General features: G+C 40.0%; 1 protein-coding gene across 1 annotated transcript; it reads left to right on the top strand.

Annotated features, from left to right (window-relative positions):
* The first annotated feature begins 1,278 nt into the window (after window positions 1-1,278).
* Window positions 1,279-23,428, top strand: ppm1lb (protein phosphatase, Mg2+/Mn2+ dependent, 1Lb). Its single transcript, NM_001320183.1, has 4 exons — window positions 1,279-1,900; window positions 17,822-17,996; window positions 19,606-19,767; window positions 21,476-23,428. Exons 1-4 carry the CDS (start codon window positions 1,535-1,537, stop codon window positions 21,817-21,819), a joined length of 1,047 nt encoding a protein of 348 aa, NP_001307112.1. The 5' UTR covers window positions 1,279-1,534; the 3' UTR covers window positions 21,820-23,428.
* Window positions 23,429-24,230: the final 802 nt, after the last annotated feature.

Below are 24,230 nucleotides of genomic sequence, written 5' to 3'. Positions count from 1 at the left end.
GTTGGTTTGAGGCGTCACGGTGGTGCAGTGGGTAGCATGTTCGCCTCACAGCAAGAAGGTCGCTGGGTCAGTTGGCATTTCTGTGTGGAGTTTGCATGTTCTCCCTGTGTTTGCGTGGGTTTCTCTGCCCGGGTGTCCCCCACAGTCCAAACACATGGGCTATAGAGGAATTGATTAACTAAATTGTACGTAGTGTATGTGTGAATGCAAGAGTATATGGGTGTTTCCCAGTGTTTGGTTGCGGCTGGAAGGGCATCTGCTGTGTAAAACATATGCTGGATAAGTTGGTGGTTCATTCTGCTGTGGCCACCCCTGATTAATAAAGGGACTAAGCTGAAAAGAAAATGAATTTATATATATATAAAATCATATATAAATAACTGCATATTAATAATTATAAACATTCTATTATCTATGTTTCCTTAATTTGACAGCACAGCCGACATGCATAGTGTTTTGAGAAAATTAATTAAAGTCAGCATGAAATGGAGGAATGTCTTCTTTTCCGCTATTGTGACACTTCTGAAGGTGAATGGTCCATTTTGAGGATGTTGTTTGGTGTTTTTCTGGACATTTCTGTAATGTTGCTGGCTATGCCTATGCTATCCAAGAGGATCTGCACACTGGTGGTGGTGTGGAGAGACCCCCCTCATGATTGTGAAAGTGCTTTGGGTGTATGACCATACACATTAAATGCGCTATAGAAATACACATTACCTTACAAATAATTTGCTGTTTTATTAAGATCAAATAGATGAATAGTAATAAATTAATAGAGATTATGGGCACCAGAGAGAGCAAATATTGACAGAATTTAAATTTTGGGGTGAAGGATCCCTTAATGAGTCTATTAGTATGCTGGCTTTTTAATACCTGCATATCACACAACCAGTGTCTCTGTTTCCTTTCAGTTTAGACACAGCGAACAATATGTATGTGTTCATATGTCAATAGTATTAAGAGTTTTGAGGCAATCAGACTTTAAAGATAGCCTAATTTTATAGTTTTGTGCTGTTTTGGCAGGCTTGTAGCAAGGCTTTAAAACAAATTAAAATAATGATCCAGGGTAAATAGTAGGCCCATTGACTCCAATAGTAGGAAAAACAATATGGAAGACTCAACTGAAGAAAGAAACTCAAACAGGTTTGGTAACAATAGAAGTTTGTTGTTAACGATGACAGAATTTTCATTTTTGGGTGAACTCCCCCTTTAAAAGTAGCGGGGGAAAACCGCGGACTTGGCAACCCTGCATCACAAACTTCAGCACGAGAGCGCGGCACCGAGCTGAGTGCACGCGCCATGCGCGCACACACAGAACACCTGCACGCAGTGCTGCCGTGTCGGAGGACCAAACGAAAGCAATTCAGCACCTTTGACGGGAAAGCCGTCGTATACGCGTGTTATTAATAGGATATGCTGATGATTTCGGAAGCTGAATAAGCGAGTATTGATGCGGTGTGAGGAGTGCAGGAGCCTCTGATGTGCAGCCCTCATTAGTCCAGCTTCTCCGTGTGCGCGCGTGTGTGTGGACAGGATGAGTCCGCTGGCTCTGCTGGCCAGGACCCTGCGCTGTGTGCTGCTGCGGCCCGGGGGTCTGCTGCTGCTGGGTTTCAGTCTGGCGCTCTGGAGCTTCATCTTCCACACCGGCGAGCTGCAGGGACTGCTGCAGATGCTGAGGGGCCGGGCGGCGGGGCCGGGGCTGCCGGTGCCGCTGCTGCCGCGGGACGGGCCGCCGGAGGAGCAGCTTTCCAACACCTGGCAGCTCCGGAGCGGCGCCGCGGCCGTCTACTCCATCCAGGGCCGCAGAGATCACATGGAGGACCGCTTCGACATCCTCACCGACACTCGCAACCGCAGCCACCCCGCCATATTCAGCATCTACGACGGACACGGAGGAGAGGTACGCATCTCTCTCTGTCTGTGTGCAGTGTAGGGGTGACCAACTGCTCCTGGAGATCAACTCACCTGCAGAGTTCAGCTCCAACCCTGTTCAAACACACCTGCCTGGAATAGAATCATCAAGCGCTGTTCAGGTGTATTTGAAGAGGGTTGGAGCTGAACTCTGCAGGTAGGTAGATCTCCAGAAACATGGTTGAGCAGCCCTGCTGTAGTAGTTTATGCAGTGGCGCCCCCAGAAAATTTTCTTAGGGGTGGCCAAGTAAGGCCACAACAAATCTTGGGCTGGCACACAAAAAAATTATGAATTGTGTATATATTGTGAATAAGGAGTAATGTTATATTTTTGTTTTTGGTAAAATAAATAATGAAGTTTTAATGAATTCCAATAATTACTCTTGAAATATTGTAATTTATTCCGCAAGTACAAGTGCAAACCAAATAAAAATCAATATTTAGTCTAAAACCTCTTTCAGGTAAGTTATTTCTTGTACAACATACAATATATGCCATGTCCAACATTAATGAATTATGAATAATGAATATGATTAATGAATGAATTAATAAACCAAACAAAACCCAACAAAATTTTGAAAAGCAGATTTCAAAATGCATCTAGTGATTTATTTTGGATTTGTGGTTTTCAATCAGATGAAACACAACTTTCTCATTTCAAAAATAATAATTTCTTAATAAAAAGTGTGCAATCTCAGTGAATCAGCTTCGTCAGTGGCGCTGATCAATCCACAATAATTCAGTGGCTGCATTTTATTTATTCATTTATTTATTAATATCAGCAACTATCATATTGGGGTGGCCACAGGGGTGGCCAGAGTTTACACAAGGGTGGCCGTGGCCACCCCTGGCCACCCCTTGGGAGCGCCCCTGAGTTTATGACCTCTTTTTTTTAAATGACCCGGTGCTATAAGGGATAGTCAACACAAAAATGAACAATTACTCAGTTTACTCACCCCTTAAGAGTTTTATTTTTTTCTGTTGAACATAAAAGAAGATATTTTGAAGAATGTCGGAAATTTTCTTCTTTTCTATTATTTGTTTTTCGTGCTATGGAAGTCATCAAGGTTTTCAGATTTCTAAAAAAGTACCTGCTTTTACATTCAACAGAAGAAATAAACTCATGAATGTGCTGGAGAGACAGTAAATAGTGAGAAGGAATCTTTATCCGCGAGCTATAAAAGCATTTTTACACCACAAAAACCACTGACACGCACACATCCTCAGCATCTTTGACGTACTGTACACAGAGCAGAGGTAAACACCTGTGTGTAGTTTGACTTCTTCAACACGGGTCATAGTTTAACAAGGGATATTTCACCATTAACTTGCTTCAAGCATTTATGTTGAACACAAAAGAAGATATTTTGAAGAATGTCAGAAACCAGTGACTTCTTTTTTAGTGTTTGTTTCTCCTACTGAAGAAGTCAGTGGCTTTAGTATTCAAGATATCGTCTTTTATGTTCAACAGAAGAATCTCATCAGGGTTTAAAACACTTGAGGGTAGGGCGGGTGAGTGAACAATGAGTAACTCTTCATTTTTGGGTTAATTGTACCTTTAACACTTTTACTGATTTAAAGGTCAAAATGACAGGCTATCAATTTTAGCCATTTTACCCAGATATGAGAAAAAAAGTAACCATTTATTCTCGCTTTCATGAGGTCTGTACACATTTAGGGCACAATGCTTGCATGGTCAAATTTTACCAGCTATAAAACTTTATACACCACTTTAAAATAATCACACACACACACACACACACACACACACACACACACACACACACACACACACACACACACACACACACACACACACACACAAATAATTAAGAATCTCCAGCTTTAACTTTTATCAATACTGTCTTTCTAAACCTTTTAGCCTTATAAAACATTTTATTTACCTATATTTACATGTTTCCCAGTGATGGGTTGCAGCTGGAAGTGCATATGCTGTGTAAAACATATGCTTGATAAGTTGGCGGTTCATTCCACTGTGGCGACCCCTGATTAATAAAAGGACTAAGCCGAAAAGAAAATGAATGAATGAATATTTACATGTTTTGTAATCACATACAGTGAAATAATAGTGATATAATATATATAATAGCACTGTAATGCGGTAATGTTTATTTAAAAATAACCGCACACCTTAGAATGTTCCTCAGCCAATCAGAATCAAGCATTCAGCAGCCCTGTAGTATGAATAATATGACAGTTTTGAAGGCTGTATAATTAACAAATATCGATTAGGTTATTTGCTAAATGCACAAATGTTGTGCATTGTCCCTTATTTATCACAGCGGAATGAACCGCCGACTATTCCAACATATGTTTTACACAGCGGATCCTTTTCCAGGTGCAACTCAATACTAGGAAACACCCATACACACTCATTCACATTCAATTCCCTTATAGTGCATGTGTTTGGACTGTGGGGAAACTGGAGCACCCTTACGACAAACATGAGAAGAACATGCAAACTCCACACAGAAATGCACTCTGACCCAGCCGGGACTTGAACCAGACAGTGCTAATCACTGAGCCACCGTGTCACCCATGCACAAATGTTAGAAAAACAACAATTGAAGATTTAGTTTTCATAAAGCACAGCTCTTAATGAGAGTAACTAGTGTTTGTTTTGGCTTCACACGAGCACTGTTTGTATTCTTAAGTAGGCAGACTTCAGTTTCATTGTGTCGAAGGAAAAACCGGCTGGTCAAGTTTATGTAATTTGACCCGAACAGAAGCACTTGGCAGCACTACTAAGGATTCATGATGTGAGAAATCAAATTGGTGCCATGTAAAATAGGCAGCATGTTGCACAGTTTAGTGTCCTTTGCTTTATAAACAAAGCTATTATTTGAGCCATGCAGAATTGTGTTCGTTTCATTCACAAGTGCTCAAAGCAAGACTGGCGCAAAGGAATAAATAACAATGCTCGCTGATACACTTTCATAATTTGTATGTCAAGTTACATACACTCACTGGCCACTTTATTAGGTACACCTTACTATTACCGGGTTAGACCCCCATTTTTCCTTCAGATCTGCCTTAATCCTTCATGTTATAGATTCAACAAGCTACTGGAAATATTCCTCGGAGATTTTGCTCCATATTGACATGATAGCATCACACAGTTGCTGCAGATTTGTCGGCTGCACGTCCATGATGCCAATATCCCGTTCCACCACATCCCAAAGCTGCTCTATTGGATTGAGCTCTGGTGACTGTGGAGGCCATTTGAGTACAGTGAACTCATCGTCATGTTCACCAGTCTGACATGATTGAGCGTTATGACATGCTGCGTTATCCTGCTGGAAGTAGCCATCAGAAGATGGAGACACTGTGCTCATAAAGGGATGGACATGGTCAGCAGCAATACTCAGGTAGGCTGTGGCGTTGATGCTCAGTTGGTACTAATGGACCCAAAGAAAATCTCCCCCACACCATTACACCACCACCACCAGCCTGAACCGCTGATACAAGATCCATGCTTTCATGTTGTTAAGGTCAAATTGTGAGCCGAGCATCTGAATGTGTCAGCAGAAATAGAGACTCATCAGAGCAGGCAACGTTTCTCCAATCTTCTATTGTGCAGTTTTGGTGAGTCTGTGTGAATTGTAGCCTCAGTTTCCTGTTCTTAGCTGACAGGAGCGGCACCCGGTGTGCTCTTCTGCTGCTGTAGCCCATCCGCCTCAAGGTTGGACGTGTTGTGTGTTCAGAGATGCTCTTCTGCAGAGCTCGGTTGTAACGAGTGCTTATTTGAGTTACTGTTGCCTTTCTATCAGCTGGAGCCAGTCTGGCCATTCTCCTCTGACCTCTGGCCTCATCAACAAGGCAAAAGCAACAGTCACCAAAACGCCACAATTAGGATTAAAACCTAAAAGGGTCAGTTTCAGAGAAGCAGAGAACATTATTTGTGTGCTATTTTGAGCTAAAACTTCACATACACACACACACACACACACTCATCAAAGATTCATTTTAAATCTTATAAAAAGGGGCATAATAGGTTTTAAGATATCAGAGCTTTACTGTTCGCTGATGTGTGTAGTGGTTTTAATTGCACTTGCAGGGTTGCTGCAGTGTGTGATGTGATGATCGCAGACTGTGCAGCCCTCTGTGTGATTTCAGGCCTGGTGAGTGTGTGGGTGAGTGTGTGCATGTAGATGAGCACGTGTGAGCTGTTGATGACGTGTGGGCGCGAGTCTTAGTAAGCGCTGTGTGGGAGTGTGTGGATAATGAGTGTGGGTGTTAAAGCTCCTGCACACCAGGATGACGATCATTGCATGTGATTATTGCCAATTTTTAAAGCCTCCTGGCTAATCAAAAAGCTGCAAGCGTGCACCAACGGCAGACATAAAAGCCTACAGTGGGGGAAATAAGTATTCTAAAGGAGCTGTTGACGTGACATTGAACCAGATTTAGGTATAAACCCAAACAATACAAACATAAAAATATAACAAAACAAACAAATCTGACAAATGAGTTGTGTGTAATAACAGTGTAATGTGAAGGAGAAAGTGCTGAACTACTGAAATGTGTTTAATGAAGTCACATGCGCTGCTCAGGTGTGAGTGAATCACAGACTTCAACAGAGTGTCTAAATCTTGAGGCTTCTGTGGCTCTCGTCTAACAAATCTGAGCTTCATTTTGTATTTGTCACGTTCGGTGAGGGGAAAAGGAGCGAGGACCCAAGCGCAGAGTAAATAGGATTTTATTAAATAATAAAAATAAAATAAAATGCTAAATAAACTACCCAGAGTGGGAAAACACTAATAAAACAAATAAACAAACAAACAAACAAACTTGACTGGGCAGGCACGACAATATGTGATGACGAACTCACACAGGACAGCAGACATGAGGGGTTTATAAACTGTAGGAAATTAACACACAAACAGTTGAACATAATTAACTAATTATGGGTTAACAAGGAGGGTGGGACTAGACAATAGACGGGAGAGCGCATGACACAGAGAGACAACACAAGCCATGCGCTCACATAAAACGAGACTAGAACACGCAGCCAATGAGAGAACTCATTAACCTCATGTTCATGACAACACACGCGCAACACTGAAGCACACGACAAAAGCACGTGACCACAATGTGAACACATAGCCACTTGCTTTGACAACAGATGCAAGACACGAGCACACGATGAATGAAAACACTCACTGTTCGCTCACACACAGCGTGCATGCTTCATCCCAGCGCCGAACAAAACCGAAACCAACTAGACTGAGACGCTGGGAATGAAACACCACGCTGCAGACAGACGAAAACACAAACACGAGTACAAGAGCGCGCGCGACCGAGGCACGCAGAGCCCGCACGGCCGCATCAAGCGGGAGCGCGCACACTCTGTACACAAACGACAGCGCGCGCGCACACAGAGACAGAAACAAGTGCTCGACCCAAGAAAACTCGAGCCGAGCACAACAGGACTAGACATGACTAGTGTCCGGATTCTGCCACCAAAACAAGAATTTACACGACCAGAGTGGCAGAACCCTGACAGTATTCTCTATTGCATTCGGGTCAGGTGATTGGCTGGGCCATTCTACAGCTTGGTTTTCTTTCTCTGAAAGCATCTGAGAGTCTCCTTGGCCGTGTTTTGGGTCATTGTCTTGCTGAAATGGTTTCATCTTCATCCTCCTGCTAATGTAGAAGTTGGACTGAAGCAGCTGATATTCATTTACACTGAGGAAGGGCAGAGAATTGCTGAAGAACTACTGAGAGATTTCAGCTGCTGTCTGGGCGTTCACTGCCGAATTAAACCTCCCTTTCTTCATGTGTTCAATACTTTTCCCCTGCGTCATTTCATTTTCTCACACAGAACTTCATTTGTAAACTAATCAGTCTTGTTGTCTTTGCATTTATGGATTTATGGATCCAGTGAAAATTTTACGTCAACGGCATCTCTAGAGGTATGTTTTCGGAGAAAACTGATGACATTTTCGATACTAATTTTCCTTAAGGACACCTTTTAAGCGCACATTTAATTTTTGGTGGATGCTCCTAAATTTTTATTGTTGGGACCACCGGCAATTTCAAGCCCTGCATTAGAAAAATACTGCTTTTATTTTTATTTATTTATTTTTTCTTGTTTTTATTTATTTTTTCTTATTTTTATTTATTTATTGTTCTGTCATTTATTTACGGTGTAAAATTATGTCTGTTTAAATGTCAAAAACATTCACTTATTTTAAGCACAGAGAATAGTTTACTATTGTTCGTTTTTTATATTATTTTGTGCTGTTTTAATTAGTTACTGAGTAGCAAAAAATAACACTGTAAAATATAAGGATATCATATAATCTTATTATAAATTAGTGGGGTTTGAAAATTAATGAATGCATAATAATCGTGATAACCGTGATTATTTCTCAGGCCCCGTTTACACTAATGCGTTTTCGTTTTAAATTGCATAGGTTTTGCTACGGTTACACCTTCCGTCCACACTACGGAGTTTTCGAGCGCCGAAAACGGAGCATTTTGGAAACGTTGGAGAGGCTGTTTTCATTCTGAAGCGCTGCTGCTCCGTCTCAGTGTGGATGAGGGAAAACGGAGACGTCTGGAAACGGAGGCGGGGCTGCTGAGATTCACTACCTGATTGGGGCTTTTGTGTCGTTGCGTATTCTCCCCTTATTCGTCAAGCCCCTATCACATGACTATAACACATAGCTTTAACGCTACCGGAAGACAGCAGACCAGCCTTCACTGTAAACAACAACAAGGACACAGAAATGGGAGCGTTGTTTGCACTATTGTCTGTTTTAGGCGCCATTTTGCAGTTATTCATTTGTTACGTTTAGTAACAACTCGACCTCGTCGTCTGTCCACAATAACACCTCTCTTGCTTTCTTTGCCATCGCGTTCATTGTTCAACCGGCGTTTGTTGACTAACAATAACCAAATGCAGAGCGAGACTCATGCTTTCTGTTAATACTAGAACGCACATGCCCAGAGTGCGCGAATGGTCACGTGATATACGTTTTTGGTGGCGTAGTGTATGTTCAGAAACGCTTGAGGGAAACGCTAGTGTGGACGCGGATAGTTTTTAATCTAAAACGCAGTTTTTTAAAACTAAAACGCACTAGTGTAAACGTGGCCCCAGACTATAATCGTACAACCAAAATTTATAACCGTTGCATGCCTATTTGCACTTATATTTTTGCGTGCCGCTTGTGTTAATCTAACAATAACACTTCTGAAGCACTAGCTGGCAGTGGGGTTGCTATGTTTCTGTGTACCTCTGTGTCGAGTTTCTTAATGCTAACTTACTCCACAAGTAGCTCAAACTCGCTTATTCAGATAGTTGTATAATATAATAAATAAGTGAAGTTTAACTAATTTGGAGAGGATCACGTGCTTATGATTGCTTGCAGCCGGTCCCGCATTGTCCAATTTATAATTGACCAATCAGACGATTCTTCAGCCACTATAAAAACCCTGAGTTCCATATAACAGCCATCTTCATTTTGAAGAATCCCCCCTTCCACCCCTACTCCTCCTCCTTTCCTAGATGGGTGGCACGGTGGCCCAGTGGTTAGCACTGTTGCCTCACAGCAAGAACGTCACTGGTTCTAGTCTTTACCAAGCCAGCCGACGTTTCTGTGTGGAGTTTACACGTTCTCCCGGTGCTCATGTGGGTTTCCCCCGGGTTCCTCCCACCATCCAAAAACATGCAACTGAAGTGACTAATCAAAATCAGCACCATAGAAATGCTCCTAGTAAATAGTAATCTCTTAAGAGCGATCACTATCTGTTCATTAGCTACTACAGCAGGGGAGTTCTCCAGATCTACCTGAGCTTAAACTCCCCTCTCTTCTTGCAAACGGGAGGGAGCCCCGGGCTCGAGGATCTTATAAGCTCAGGGCTCTCATGCCAAACAAGCTTTATAATCAATCATCAGCTAATTGTGAACTCTTTAATAATATTTAATAAAATAATATAATAAATGAAATAATATAAATATCTGACATATATAAATATATTTGACATAAATAAAGACATATAGTATTTATTAATTCTGTCCTCCCTCATTTAAACATATTGAAATCTTAAATTTGAGCCGCAAAGCTTCAGAAATGTGGTTCATTTGAGCTGGAAAGACCCTCGTGTGTCTCATTCATCTCATAGTTGGTGGGATCATGGATCCTCAGTTGTTATATTTCGTTTTCCACACAAAACTTGAGTGTTTCTCTGAAGATGAAGAGGCTTATGGTTTCTGCCCAGCACATGTTTGGCTCTCCGAGTGAATTCTTCAGAGTTTGGAGAAGGTGAAACGCAGCTGCTGCGGATGCTTTAGATCCATCTTCAACAGCTCCAGCCAACAGAATGGAGAAATAATAATAATAATAATAGCAATAGTAATAACAGTAATTAAAAGCAATCGGTTTGAATGTGTGTACGTACAGTGTGTGCATTTGTATGTGTGTGTATTTGTGTTGATTTGTGTGTAAGCGTGGTTTGTGTGGTTGTGTATATTTGCTTATTTGGGTGTGGTTGTGCAAATTTGTGTTTATTTCTGCGTGTATACGTATGTTTGTGTGTGTATTTGTGTGTAGTTGTGAATATATGTGTTTGTGCGTATATGTATATTTGCGTGTGTGTATGTGTGTGTAGTTTTTGATTTGTGTGTGATTGCATTTGCGTGGTTTGTGTGTTTGTGTATATTTGCTTATTTGTGTGTAGTTGTGCACATTTGTGTTTGTTTCTGTGTGTATGTATATTTCTGGTTGTTTTTCTGTGTAGTTGTGCTTGTGTGTGTGGTTGTGTGTGTTTATGCATGTATGTATGTGTATATGTGCTGGCATCTTGGGTGGTTTTTGTGTGTGTGTGTGTGTGTGTGTGTGTGCGCGTACTTGTTTTGGTGATTTACATGGTCCTAAAACCCAACTTGATAGAGTTCATCATACAATTTTTTGTCTTTGTAAACTAACAAAACCAGTAAACAGATGTGTGTGTGTGTGTGTTTGTGTATGTGTTTTTGTGACATATCAGGCCACAAATCTGTATAATGACACCGGTATAACACATGTATTACAAGACGGTGGTGAATTATGAGAACATTTTCATAACGGATCAGGCATGTTAATCGAGGATTTAGAGGTGTCGCGCATGCGGTGGGGGTAGCGGGGCGTTGGATGGCGGACAGGTGTCATGGACATAAGTTAGAAGCCAGGAGTGTTGATTGTTGCGGATGAAAGTGAAAGTGAACAGCGACGAAGGAGGAGGGTGGTTAAGGAGGGGGATTGGTAAAATGAGGTGCCGGATCAGATTTCAGAGGTGTTCCAGTACAAATTAAGCCCAGATAATACAGTTTGTACAGTAGAAAAACAATGAAAACCAATAGAATGTCCCACAATTCACAAAAACAAACGTGTGTGTGTGTGTGTGTGTGTGTTAGCTGTCTGTTTCTGGTTAAAGTTGTGAAAATCAGTTTTGGATCAGTTTGTCAGAGGATGAAAGGAAGGCCACAGCAGGATTGACTCCAGCACATTCAGACGGACGCTCGTGTCCTGATAAATACACTCATATGCACTCAATATTTACATCTGTCAGAGGGATGGACTTCTTCTGATCTCAATCAATAACACGTGAAGTGAGCTGAAAGTCTTCCAGCGGATTGGAGAACTGCAAGAAATAGTTCATCCTAACATAGTTTCTGGCATCATTTACTCGCCCTCATGTCCTTATGAAGCCATTAATTGTAATGTCACAGAAAAACACACTGTGATCGTGATCAGCCTCTCCAGTGTTTTACTGGGACATTTACAAAATAGATATCTGAAAATCTGCTAATTTTGGGTATTTTGTGCTTCAATTTTTGCGTTTTGCTGTGATAATACACACAAATCCTAATAAAAATAAAGAAATAAATCCTATATACAATATATGAGCAATATCACACTTGTAGCTGTGCGATATGGATGTACATTGGCACTGCTGGGAGGCATGCATTGGCTCGAGAGCACAGGCTGAGTGGTACGGTTTGGTTCGCTACACGTTTATGGATACCCAAAACCGTACCATACCACTTTAGGTCACCCTTTGCAAAGGGTACCAACAGGCCTAAAGTCTACCATAAGGCGGAGCTAGACGCACAGCTGAATGCTATTGGTTTACAGAGATACGTCACTCACAGAAGCAGGAGAATGAAAACAAAAGAACCGCTATTTTTAAAAACACAGCCGAGACACCATTATAAAATATACATGATAACAAGCCATGGTTGACCTGAGCTCAATCAAACCTTGTCATCGTCTTGATGAACAGCCACAAAGCCAAGAAGAACATAATCTGCAGTGTCCTGTTTTTGTTTGACGAGCCCGTCTAAAAGTTTAAAAAACTTCTAAAAGTGAGCGGTTTCACTTTCTCCAGGGAGCTCGCGATTGCGTCTATATTTGAAATAAGGAACTTCTTGAGGTAATGTTAATAACGTGCACATGATTATAGAAGTGTCTTTTCGACACCCGATCCTTTCAGAAAAGGACCCTTAGTACCCTTTAGGCAGTGGAAACGCAAGACTGTGACCCGTACCGACCCGTACTGTACTGTACCAGTCAGTTGAAAAGGGCCATTAGTGCCCAGTGCCGATATACAGCAATATCACACTGCTACTAGTGTAATATTACTCATATTTACTGTATATATAATTTATTGTCCCTTCTGATATGAAAGAATCAAATTTCTTTGCATGTCAAAACATTTTTACCTGACTATATATAGCGGATAAAGAGTTTCTGTGATTGTGAACGTAATGAGTCAAATTTTACACCCTCTGGGTCAACTCAATCCCAAAAGACACAACGTCTACAAAAACATCCCTCAGTTATCAGTGTTTTGCAGGAAGGGTCAAAACATCCCTTACACCTCATTCAGACTGAAGGTCATCAGGTGCGATGGCTGAAAATACAGAAACGTTCTTCAGATTATTATTATTATTTTTATTTATTTAACTATATTATTATTATTTTTTTATTTATCTAATTATATTATTATTATTTATTTACTTATGTAATTATATTATTATTATTTATTTATTTAATTATATTATTATTTTATTTAATTAATTATATTATTATTATTTTTATTTATTTAATTATATTATTATTTTTCATTTATTTAATTATTGATTTTTTTTTCTCTTTGCCTTTTGCTGCTATACTTGTCTACTGATACATTTGCCTTTGCCCTTTTTTGTTTACGTTTGTATGTTCATTAAAACCAATAATTCTTCAGAAACAGACATAAACAGCAACAGGTGGCAAATGTGGACACTGGGGCAGAAGTCATACGACTGGTTATTCACAATGTTTGTGTGTTCAATAATGGCACTATGAATAAACACCGTAATTATGAGGTTACGCAAGTAAGTAATGTGTATTTATATAGCGCATTTATCATGTATGGTTAGGGCTTTACGTTAACACCCACCAGATGCGGGTAGATTTCGGCGGTGGCGGGTAAGACAGACACTCGCGAGCAAAGAGAGGACAATCACTTGCGCTAACAGCTGAGGTGATACGCGCGACTTTTTTAACGCATACGCGCTCCCGTTTCCTTTTGTGAAGCAACTGTGTCTAGAAACACAACTGATGCGATCGATTCTCTTTCAAATGGACAAAAAGGGAGGAACATGCACCCACAGTCTTGCTGCTTTCAAGAGTTCCAGAGTTGACTTATTGTAAGCAGCGCCAGTTGCTTTCACTTTAACCATTCTTTAACAGATTATTCATGGGTCTATCAGTAACCATGTGTGTTCGATCATCCTTATATTATCACACTGTATGTTTTTTTACCTGCTTTCTTTTGCATTAATATGGTTTAATTATCTTATTTTTTACAATGGACAGACGGCTGCTTCTCACTCAGGGCTGCTGTTTATGCTAATGAGGGAGAGATGGGCACTAGTGGGCGGGGCTTTCCCCCTCTGATGATACGTACAGCGGGAGAATGTCAATCAAAGTGTTTCTGCAGACTGTTTTGATCAAGTCTGATTATAAACAATACAGTTAATACATGTTTACCATTAGAGGCTGCTTATATTCACACACTGCTGACACACAACTGGGTTTAAACACGCTTTAAAATTAATTTTTGCATAATAGGTGCCCTTTAAGAGAATAGCTGCAGTGCTGACCCTGGATCAGTGTAATGTCTCTCTGTCATTGTGGACACAGAAGAGCAGAAATCTGACAAAGTGCTCAGCATCTCTCTGTCTGTCGGCTGGATTCAGTCTCTCACTCTTCCTGCACTGATGTCTGTGTGTGTGTGTGTGTGTGTGTGTTTGTGTTTGTGTGTGTGTGTGTGTGTGTGTGTAATTAATATTCCTGTGAGGTTCGTCAGTCCTCTGCACTAAGCGAGGATCTCATGTCAGGCCACTACAGCGATATTTACCAGGGTTTATTTGGACAGCACAATGCTTGGCTTTAAACTGCGTGCGTTCTTAAAGACTTCTTCGCTCTAGACATAAACCTATATTCAATAATTCAATATATCATAATAATGCACATGCACAATATTGATATCATGGGCACTTCAAAATACTGTGTTTTTGATTATAATTTAAACATTTAGAGTGCTTTTTAAGGGTATTAACATTGTATTTGCAGATGTGTTCATAACAGGGAAATGCTTGTTGATTTAATTGTTTAGTAGTTCAAGCGTGCATATTTTATATGTTAATGTATGTTAATATATATGTATAATATATATAATATATGTTAATCTGGCCTACTGCATGCTGAAATATTGATTATAAATTTATTGGTCTGTTGTAAGGTAAAACTGTTCAGTAGGGATTATTAAACACTACTCTGTTAGCCTAGATATACGTATGCTGTTACAAAACTAGCCTAGAGCGCCATCTACTGTTTAACACTAGCTTAGATATCCGTCTGCTGTTACAAAACTGGCCTACTGTGCCATCAACTATTAACATTAGTGCATTTAATGAAAACTACAAAAGCTTTTATTAATCTAAAATTGTAAAAATGGTAGTCGTAATCTGATTACAATTCATAATTATTTTAGTAACAGAGTTAAGAGTTGACTAATTTTGACTAATATGACCCTGGTAAGTGTAATGCTGCGTTCACACCAGATGCGGCACGCGCGTCAATCGCGAGTGATTTTCATGTTAGGTTAATGCAAAAGCACAAATAGACATCCTGCTGCGCGATACGCGCGAATGACTTGGCGCGAATGACGCAAATTGCGCGAATGGCGCGGGGCGAATTGAGCATTTTGCGCGTTTGACGGGCTTAACGAGCGTTTCGCGCGAATCTCTCGAATTCGAAAATCTGAACTTCAGCGTACATTCGCGCTGCGTTAACCAATCAGAAGCTTGCTCTTGTGGGGCGTGATTGTGACATAGAACCTGTTATCGGTGTTCCGAGGGAAATCCTCCAGCCTTCACCGACAACAGTTCATCAAACTGGGCTGGGCTCAGTCAGAAGCTCCGCTGAAAGCCTCCGTCATCCAGGTTCAGTTTCTGGAGGAGTTTATGAGCTCACAGAGCTGGATGCACCTCTGAAAGGATGTAGTGGACTCAGACACGACCCTAAACGTATCGACGCTGTTTTTCAGTCTTCATAAAGCACATAAACACTGTTATTTTCTTCATAAAATCCATGTTAGCCATTTAGCTATGAAGCTAGAGTCACCGGGCCGACAGAAGCCGTGCCCATCACGCGAATCCGCGTCTGTTCTGAAGTGAATTTGACACGCGAATGAAGCGGGGTTTGACGCGTGAATGAAGCGAGTAAACTCAAATGTTCACGCGGCTATTTACGCGCGAATAGTGCGATTTATCCGCGCGTTCCGCGTCTGGTGTGAACACAGCATAATGAATCTTCCTTCTTCAGCATTGCTGATTTTGAAGGTGCAGTATGTAAGTTTGACCCCCAGTGGTTGAAATAGGTATTGCACACCTGGTTCAAAACACATGCAAGCACAGGTTGCCAGATTGATGACATCAACAGCTGTGTGTAGTGAGCCTTAAGGCAGATTTAAGGCGGATGTAAGTCGCGTTTTATATTAAAGCAACGGCTCGTGATAGAAGGAATATTTTCCATACTAAAAAGAGTTTTTGTCCCAACCAACACCTGAAATCTCTATTTTAAAAACGGATTCTATTTCTCAAAAATGACCACAGAAATCTGACGATGATCAGCTCAGGTACAGCTCATGAGCTTTATTCAGTGTTAAATGCTAATAATGTGAGTTTTAAGGCCATTTTACATCACATTTATTGCCATACCACTAAAAGCAGCAGCAGATAGTTCCCCTCAGATCTGGAAAATAAAATAAACTGTCTTGTGTTTCAGAGCTTAGTGATACCCACACATATCAGTGAATCAGCATCTACATTTAATAATGTTAAAGAGGTGTAATGTGTATTCATTAGGTTATAAACCTTACCATTTGGCTGGAGTGCAGTGAGTGCACAATTCTGTGTTTCTGAATGGCTGTGTTTACATTTCTGTCGTGTTTCGTCTGGTGCAAACAGCCACACTGCTCATCACTGCAAATCTCATCACGTGGCATGTTGTTAGGACACGCTCGTAATATTTATATAATTTTTGCTAATTAATAACCTCATGTGGAACTCTGAATCTGCATCTCATTTTGGAGTCTGCCACTGGAGGCCCATTTCGGTTGTGGATGCATACTTTAAGAGCCTTCATGACTAGATGAATGAAATACGCTGCTTTCTGCCAAGGCAACCAGTGGTGCTGGAATATAATTGGCTAAACTGGCATTGGGCAGGTTGAATGACCAAAACAAAGACAGACGTTCTGGCATGAACTGCACATTTTCAAAGCAGAATATCGGGATACAGCATTGTTTTTCAGACAAACAAGAATGTTCACTTGGCATGTTTCTGAATTATCTGCAAACATAGTATTTTTATGCTTTATAAGAGTCAAAAACTGACAGACAGCACCTTTAATGCATTATATAGTATACTTTTTAATACTTTTGCAATTTAATTTGTTTAACACTGTTATTTTCTCTGAACGTGTATGCAATAAAGCAATACACTGAGTATTTATTTATTTATTTATTTTTTGTAATTATACCTATTAAAGCAGTTTCTGTATCGTGATGATATAAATTGTTTAAAAGCTTCATAAATTAATTAAGACAATTAAGCTGATCATTTATAAACTTTGGGAATTTGGGGGGAAAACAGAAATGTTTGTGCTTTTAGGTCGCTGATAAAGTGTTTGCTGTTGTTATTCGGATATGCTGCCTACTTTTAATGTATTAGAATTTTAATGTTCTAATGTAGCCTGAAGTTTAAATTTGCCTTATAATAGCACATGCTTAAATGTGACCTACCATGCTTGTTTTTACAAATCTGATGTCTCTAGAGAGTGTGTGTGTGTGTGAAGATTCAGCTCAAAAAAGCACACAGATCATGTTCTCTAGCTCTCTGAAACTGACCCTTTCAGCCTTTGATCCTAATTGTGGTGTTTTGGTGACTGTCGCTTTAAATGCAAATGAGATTGTGCTCTTTTCAGGAGAGGGCGGAGCTACAGATGCCTGTGTGTCAGCATAGTGGCAGATTGAAAACTAATGGTGGACGTCTGCTGCTCACTCAGGGCTGTTTATGCTAATGAGGGAGAGATGGTCACTAGTGGGCGGGGCTTTCCCCCTCTGATGATACGTACATAGGGAGAATGTCAATCAAAGTGCTTCTGCAGACTGATTTTATCAAGAGTGATTAATGGTAAAAATGTATTGATTATTTTTTATAGAGTTTGATTATATTCACCACAACTGTTTAAACCTCTTATAAAACAGATCTTTGCATTTAGTCAGTTTATGGTAGGCATATAGTGTAGTTTCACTGCATTGAGATGTTTAATTGTGGTGTGTTTCTCAGGCAGCAGCGGAGTACGCTAAGGCTCATCTGCCCATCATGTTGCGTCAGCAGCTCCAGCGCTACGAGCGGCAGAAGGAGAACAGCGCGGTCAGCCGGCAGGCCATCCTCCGACAGCAGATCCTCAACATGGACCGAGAGATTCTGGAGAAACTGACGGCATCCTATGATGAAGCAGGTGAGAGCTCAGCGCAGGGGCAGAGCAAAGATTTGATATGTGGAGACTATTTACAGACTTTACAACTGCAATGCTCATTGTGGCCGCCATAGTAAAGGAAGACCCACTTTCCTGGGAAAATAGCCAATCGTCAGGGCTCTGTACAGATTCGCTTGTCTGTTACAAGCATGATCATCTGGTGAAGTCTGTGCATCTGTGTTGAAAATTAGCTTAAAGTGCCATCTGTTGTCAAAAACTAGCCTATAGCTGTTATAAAAAACTAGCCTAGAGTGTCGTTTGCTAAAAATTATTAGCATAAAGCGCCAGTTGATAATAACAAATAGCCTAGAGCGCCAACTGCTTATGAAAACTAACCTAGAGCGTTGTCTGCTGTTAAACACTAGCCTAGAGTGTTGTCTGTTGTTAAAAACTAGCATAGAGCGTCGTCTGCTGTTAAACACTAGCCTAGAGTGTTGTCTGCTGTTAAACACTAGCATAGAGCACCGTCTCCTGTTAAAAACTAGCCTAGAGCGCCGTCTGCTTATAAACACTAGCATAGAGTGCCAACTATTTATAAAAACTAGCCAAGAGCGCCAACTGCTTATAAAAGCTAACCTAGAGCATTGTCTGCTTTTAAAAACTAGCTTAGAGCGCTGTCTGCTGTTAAACACTAGCATAGAGCGTTGTCTGCTGTTAAACACTAGCATAGAGCGCCGTCTCCTGTTTAAAAACTAGCCTAGAGTGCTGTCTGCTTATAAACACTAGCATAGAGCGCCAACTATTTATAAAAGCTAATCTAGAGCGTTGTCTGCTGTTAAAAACTAGCCTAGAGCATTGTCTGTTGTTAAAAACTAGCCTAGAGCGCCGTCTGCTGTTAAACACTAGCATAGAGCGTTGTCTGCTGTTAAACACTAGCATAGAGCGCCGTCTCCTGTTAAAAACTAGCCTAGAGCGTCGTCTGCTTATAAACACTAGCATAGAGCGCCATCTAGTTTTCAACACTAGCCTAGAGCGTTGTCTGCTTATAAAAACTAGCCTAGAGCATTTTCTGCTGTTAAACACTAGCATAGAGCGCCGTCTGCTTATAAAAACTATTCTAGAGCGCCGTCGGCTGTTAAAAACTAGTCTAGAGCGCCGTCTGCTTATAAAAACTATTCTAGAGCGCCGTCGGCTGTTAAAAACTAGTCTAGAGCGCCGTCTGCTTATAAAAACTAGTCTAGAGCGCCGTCGGCTGTTAAAAACTAGCCTAGAGCGCCGTCTGCTGTTAAAAACAAGCATAAAGCATCATCTGTTGTTACAAAATTAGTGCAGAGCGCCGTCTGCTTTTACAAAACTAGCCTAGAGCACCGTCTATCGTTAAACACTAGCCTAGACCGTTGTCTGCTGTTATAAACTAGCCTACAGTGCCATTGACTATTAAAAAACTAACCTACAGCGGCGTCTGCTGTTAAATACTAGCCTAAAGCGCCGTCTACTGTTAAACACTAGCCTAGATATACACCTGCTGTTATAAAACTAGCCTAGAGCGCCATCTGCTGATAAACACTAGCCTACAGTGCTCTCTGCTGTCTGCTTGTGGTGTGTATTGAAGCGTTTCTCCATCTGCTCGTGTGTTTTGCTCCTCCATCAGGAACCACGTGTCTGGTGGCTCTGCTGTCGGAGAAAGAGCTCACCGTAGCAAATGTCGGAGATTCACGAGCAGTTCTGTGTGATAAAGATGGAAACGCCATCCCGCTGTCACATGACCACAAACCCTACCAGCTCAAAGAGCGCAAGAGGATCAAGAAGGCAGGTCAGTTGAAGACCACTGAAGTTATTTATTTTTGTCTGTATTTTTGAGATTTTAATTATTATAATTATTATTATAATTGTAGTTGTTATTATTATTGTTGTTTGCTGTTGCTATTATTATTTTTATTATCGTTATTACTATTATTATTATTATTGTTATTATTATTGTTATTATTATTATTATTACTACTACTACTACTATAACTTTTATTATTGTTATTATTATTATTATTAACAATAATAATAATAATAATCATAATAAAGGAACACTCCACCTTTTTAAAAGAATGCAAATTTTATGAGCCTCCTAAAGTTAAACTGTAGACTTGAACCATTTTTTAATCCATACAGCCGATTTCTTGTTCTGTCAGCATCACTTTTAGCTTAGCTTAGCATAATGAATTGAATCGGATTAGACCATTAGCATTTTAAAAAAGAGTTTTGAGAATTTTCCTGTTTAAAGTTAGAGTCTTTTGTGATTACATTGTGTAATGAAATCGCCGGAAAATCCTGGATTATTTTAATAAGGCGCCGTCTGAAAGTAGCCCGTTCTAACGCGCTGCGTAATATAACTCTGCCTGGTGCAGTCATGGTACAGCAGCAGAGTTTCTTGACTATTACACCAGAATGAGAGTATAGTTCCTAGTAATATTGGCCTAGAAATGAGTAATTTTTCATTTTTCATTGGTTTTATTACACAATGTAATGACAGAAGACTTTAAATAGAAACTCTGTTTTTACATTCGTCGAACAAAATGCTAATGGTCTAATCCGATTCAATTCATTATGCTAAGCTAAGCTAAAAGCGACCCTGCCAGAACAATAAATCGATAAAAAATTTGTGTGTGCGTCTGCGTGTTTTTGTGTGCATTTGTATGCGTATGAGATGTTTCTTTGTGTATTTTGTATTTGTATGTGTGTGTTTGTTTGTTGTGTATTTATGTTTTGTGTGTGTTTTTTTTGTTTGTGTATATATATTTGTTTGTATGTGTGTGTTTGTATGTATTTGTGTCTGTTTGTGTGTATTCATGTGTGTCCGTCTGCATTTGTGTGATTTGTATGTATGTGCGTGCATGTTCATCTTTGTATGTATATGTGTGTCTTGTCTGTTTGTATTTGTGTGTGTGGGTGTGTATATTTGTGTGTGTCTGCGTTTGTGTTAATGTTTGTATGTGTGTGAAGATCTCCATCAGCATCAGTGGCGAGATCAGGACATTCTATGTGCGTGTGTGTGTGTGTGTTTTGTGTTTGTGTATTTATTTGTGTTTTGTATCTGTTTATTTAGTGAGTTCCATGTTTTGTTTGTTTGAATATTTTGTATGTGTATTTATATGTGTGTGTCTGTTTGTGTATGCATCTGTGTGTATTTGTGTGTCTGTGTGTATGTATATATGTGTGTGTGTGTTTGTTTGTTTGTTTGTATGTGTGTGTCTGTAAGTGTTTGTTTGAATGTGTGTGTGTGTGTGTGTGTGTGTGTGTAAGTGTTTATTTTGTGTTTGTGTGTATAGTTTGTTTGTGTCTGTTTGTGTATTGTTGTGTGCGTCTGTGTTTTTATGTGTATTTGTATGCGTATATAACTCTGTGTGTGTGTGTTTGTAATGTGTGTGTGTTGTATTTGTATGTGTTTGTTTGTTGTGTGTAATTTTGTATTTGCTTTGTGTTTATGTATTTGTGTGTTTGTGTGTAATTGTGTGTTAATAAACCCGCAGGAGGCTTCATCAGCTTCAGTGGCTCGTGGCGGGTTCAGGGCGTCCTCTCCATGTCCCGCTCTCTGGGAGATTTTCCGCTCAAGAAGCTGAAGGTGCTGATCCCCGACCCCGACCTCATGACCTTTGACCTGGACACACTTCAGCCGCAGTTCATGATTCTGGCGTCAGACGGCCTCTGGGACACCTTCAGCAACGAGGAGGCCGTGCACTTCATTAAAGAGCGCCTGGACGAGCCTCACTTCGGCGCTAAAAGCATCGTCCTGCAGTCGTTCTACCGCGGATGCCCAGACAACATCACCGTCATGGTGGTCAAGTTTAAGAAGAGAGCCGGTAATAAAGACTAATAATGATGTCATGCAAGCAAACGAGTGACTGGATGAATGAAAAAAGGGGAGAGTTCACCCAAATATTCTTAATGTTTTAAACCATTATGAGTTTCTATTATCAGATGAACACAATAGAACATGTGAAGTGTTTTACTAGATATGAGATAAGATATGCTTCCAAATAAACTTGAGTAAAAATGAGTTCCCGCTAAAATTAAGGAGAAAAAAATTGAAAGTTTTTGTTTTACAGTGTAAATGAACAACATAGGCTCAGTCTGAAAACAGAGCCCTGTAAACATTCATGGAGATCACGAATGATGTTGTCAGAGGAACGTATGGCTGCATTTCATCTTCAAAATGAACGCTATGAGGCGTTGCTTTTCGCTCTACCAGGTGACCGCTTACCTCCATGTGGACGGCTGTCCCACTGTTTGCCCATGGGTTGTCTCAGGCCCCGTTTACACTAGTGCGTTTTAGTTTTAAAACAGCGTTTTAGAATGAAAACGATCCGCGTCCACACTTGCGTTTTACCCAGCGTTTCTGAACTGCTTTCCATCCACACCTAAACGCTGAAAACGCACATGACGTGACCACACACACACACTCTCAGGCTGCAGCATTTCTACCCAGATGAGAGCTGTGCTGGTCGGACTGCTCATCAAGCATCTCCCGCTGGATCTAATCTCACTATATTTGCTAAACGGGATGTTTCATTCATCTTGTTGTCTTTATCTAACGACATATTCCCTGACTTTGGTCATTGGAATCTATTACTTGTTCTCAGGTAACGTGTTTTGGCTGAGCGCAAAGATAAGTTGATGATTAATCCATGTACATTGACTGATCGCTTGCCTTTATTTCCTATAATGTATAAAGTTATTGTATGTTATACTTTTATAATGGCCATTATCGATTATTAAAACTGATATTCAGCAAAAGAGAGGCTGTGTTTCGTATTTTCACTGAAATTGAAAGGAGGCAGTTGTTATCGGCTCCGTTTTGTTATAAATATGCACACAGTGAAGATGACGCTCATATATGCAGCACGACGCCTCAACATTTCTGCTGCCTGTTAAGTTGCTAATATTAAAATGAAAATAGTCAGTTCCTTAAATCATGTTTACATTTTATTTTTACGTTTTATTTACGCGTGTCCTCGGTATATAGTCTGTTTTCCATATCAAACTGAGAAGGGGGAGACTGCAGCCTTGATCAAACTTGCGAAGTCTGAACTTACAAGAAGAGGATGCGAGACTGTGTGTGTAGGCTACTTAAAATTGAGGAAAAGCCCCAATCAGATAGGTGAACGTCTGCAGCTCCGCCTCCGTTTTCAGATGTCTCCGTTTTCCCCCATCCACACTGAGACGGAGCAGCTGCGTTTCAGAATGAAAACAGCCTCTCCAGCGTTTTCGAAACGCTCCGTTTTCGGCGCTCGAGAACTTTGGCGTAGTGTGGACGGATAATGTAACCGTAGCAAAACTTATGCGTTTTAAAACTAAAACGCATTAGTGTAAACGGGGCCTCATACGGCAGCAGATTTGAGATGCAAGGAGTTGAACGTGACGACCGGGTTTGAGTCCAGTGAAGATTTGTTTGAGGAGACAAGTTATGCCTAGTTCAGACTGCGTGATTTTGACTCGCCGACAGGGTTTGAGAAATCGCCGACAAATGCCTGAAATCACAGGCAAATCTGTGCTCGTGAGTGACAACCACACAGTGTGAACTATCAAAGACGAGATCTGAGAGAATCGCCGATGAGTCGCCGATGCCTGTGAGATATTTGGCATGCTGAATATCTGGAGCTATCGGCGATTCAAGTATATATATATATATATATATATATATATATATATATATATATATATATATATATATACACACTGAAAAAAATATTCAAAGATGATTCCTTGAATTTACTAAAATATTTTAAGTTAAGGGGTTGTAAACAATTTGTTTGGGCTAGATTTAAACAAACAAATTAAGTTGAACATTACTAAATTTAATTTGTTTGCTTAAATTCAACACAAATAAATTGTTCTACAGACATTTTTTCAGTGTATGTGTGTGTGTATATATACATATATATGTATATATATATGTATGTATATATATGTATATATATATATATGTATGTATATATATGTATATATATATATATATATATATATATATATATATATATATATATATATATATATATATATATATATATATATATATGTGTGTGTGTGTATGTATATTTGTGTATGTGTGAACATAAATATTTCAAAATGTTATATTGTTATACAGTGAAAAACTTATTTTATTTTAAAAACTTAAAAGTTTGAACTGCTCTTATTAACTGAGCAGTCTATACTCAAAGCAAAAAAAGCTATAATTTCAAAATTGCAAGGTGATTATACAGACCTATATTCACGATTTCGTGTATA

This window comes from Danio rerio, chromosome 15 (genome assembly GCF_049306965.1).
Source record: "Danio rerio strain Tuebingen ecotype United States chromosome 15, GRCz12tu, whole genome shotgun sequence".
Lineage (NCBI taxonomy): Eukaryota > Metazoa > Chordata > Actinopteri > Cypriniformes > Danionidae > Danio > Danio rerio.
Note: the sequence above shows the minus strand (reverse complement) of the source record. Positions and strands in the feature narration are given on the sequence as shown.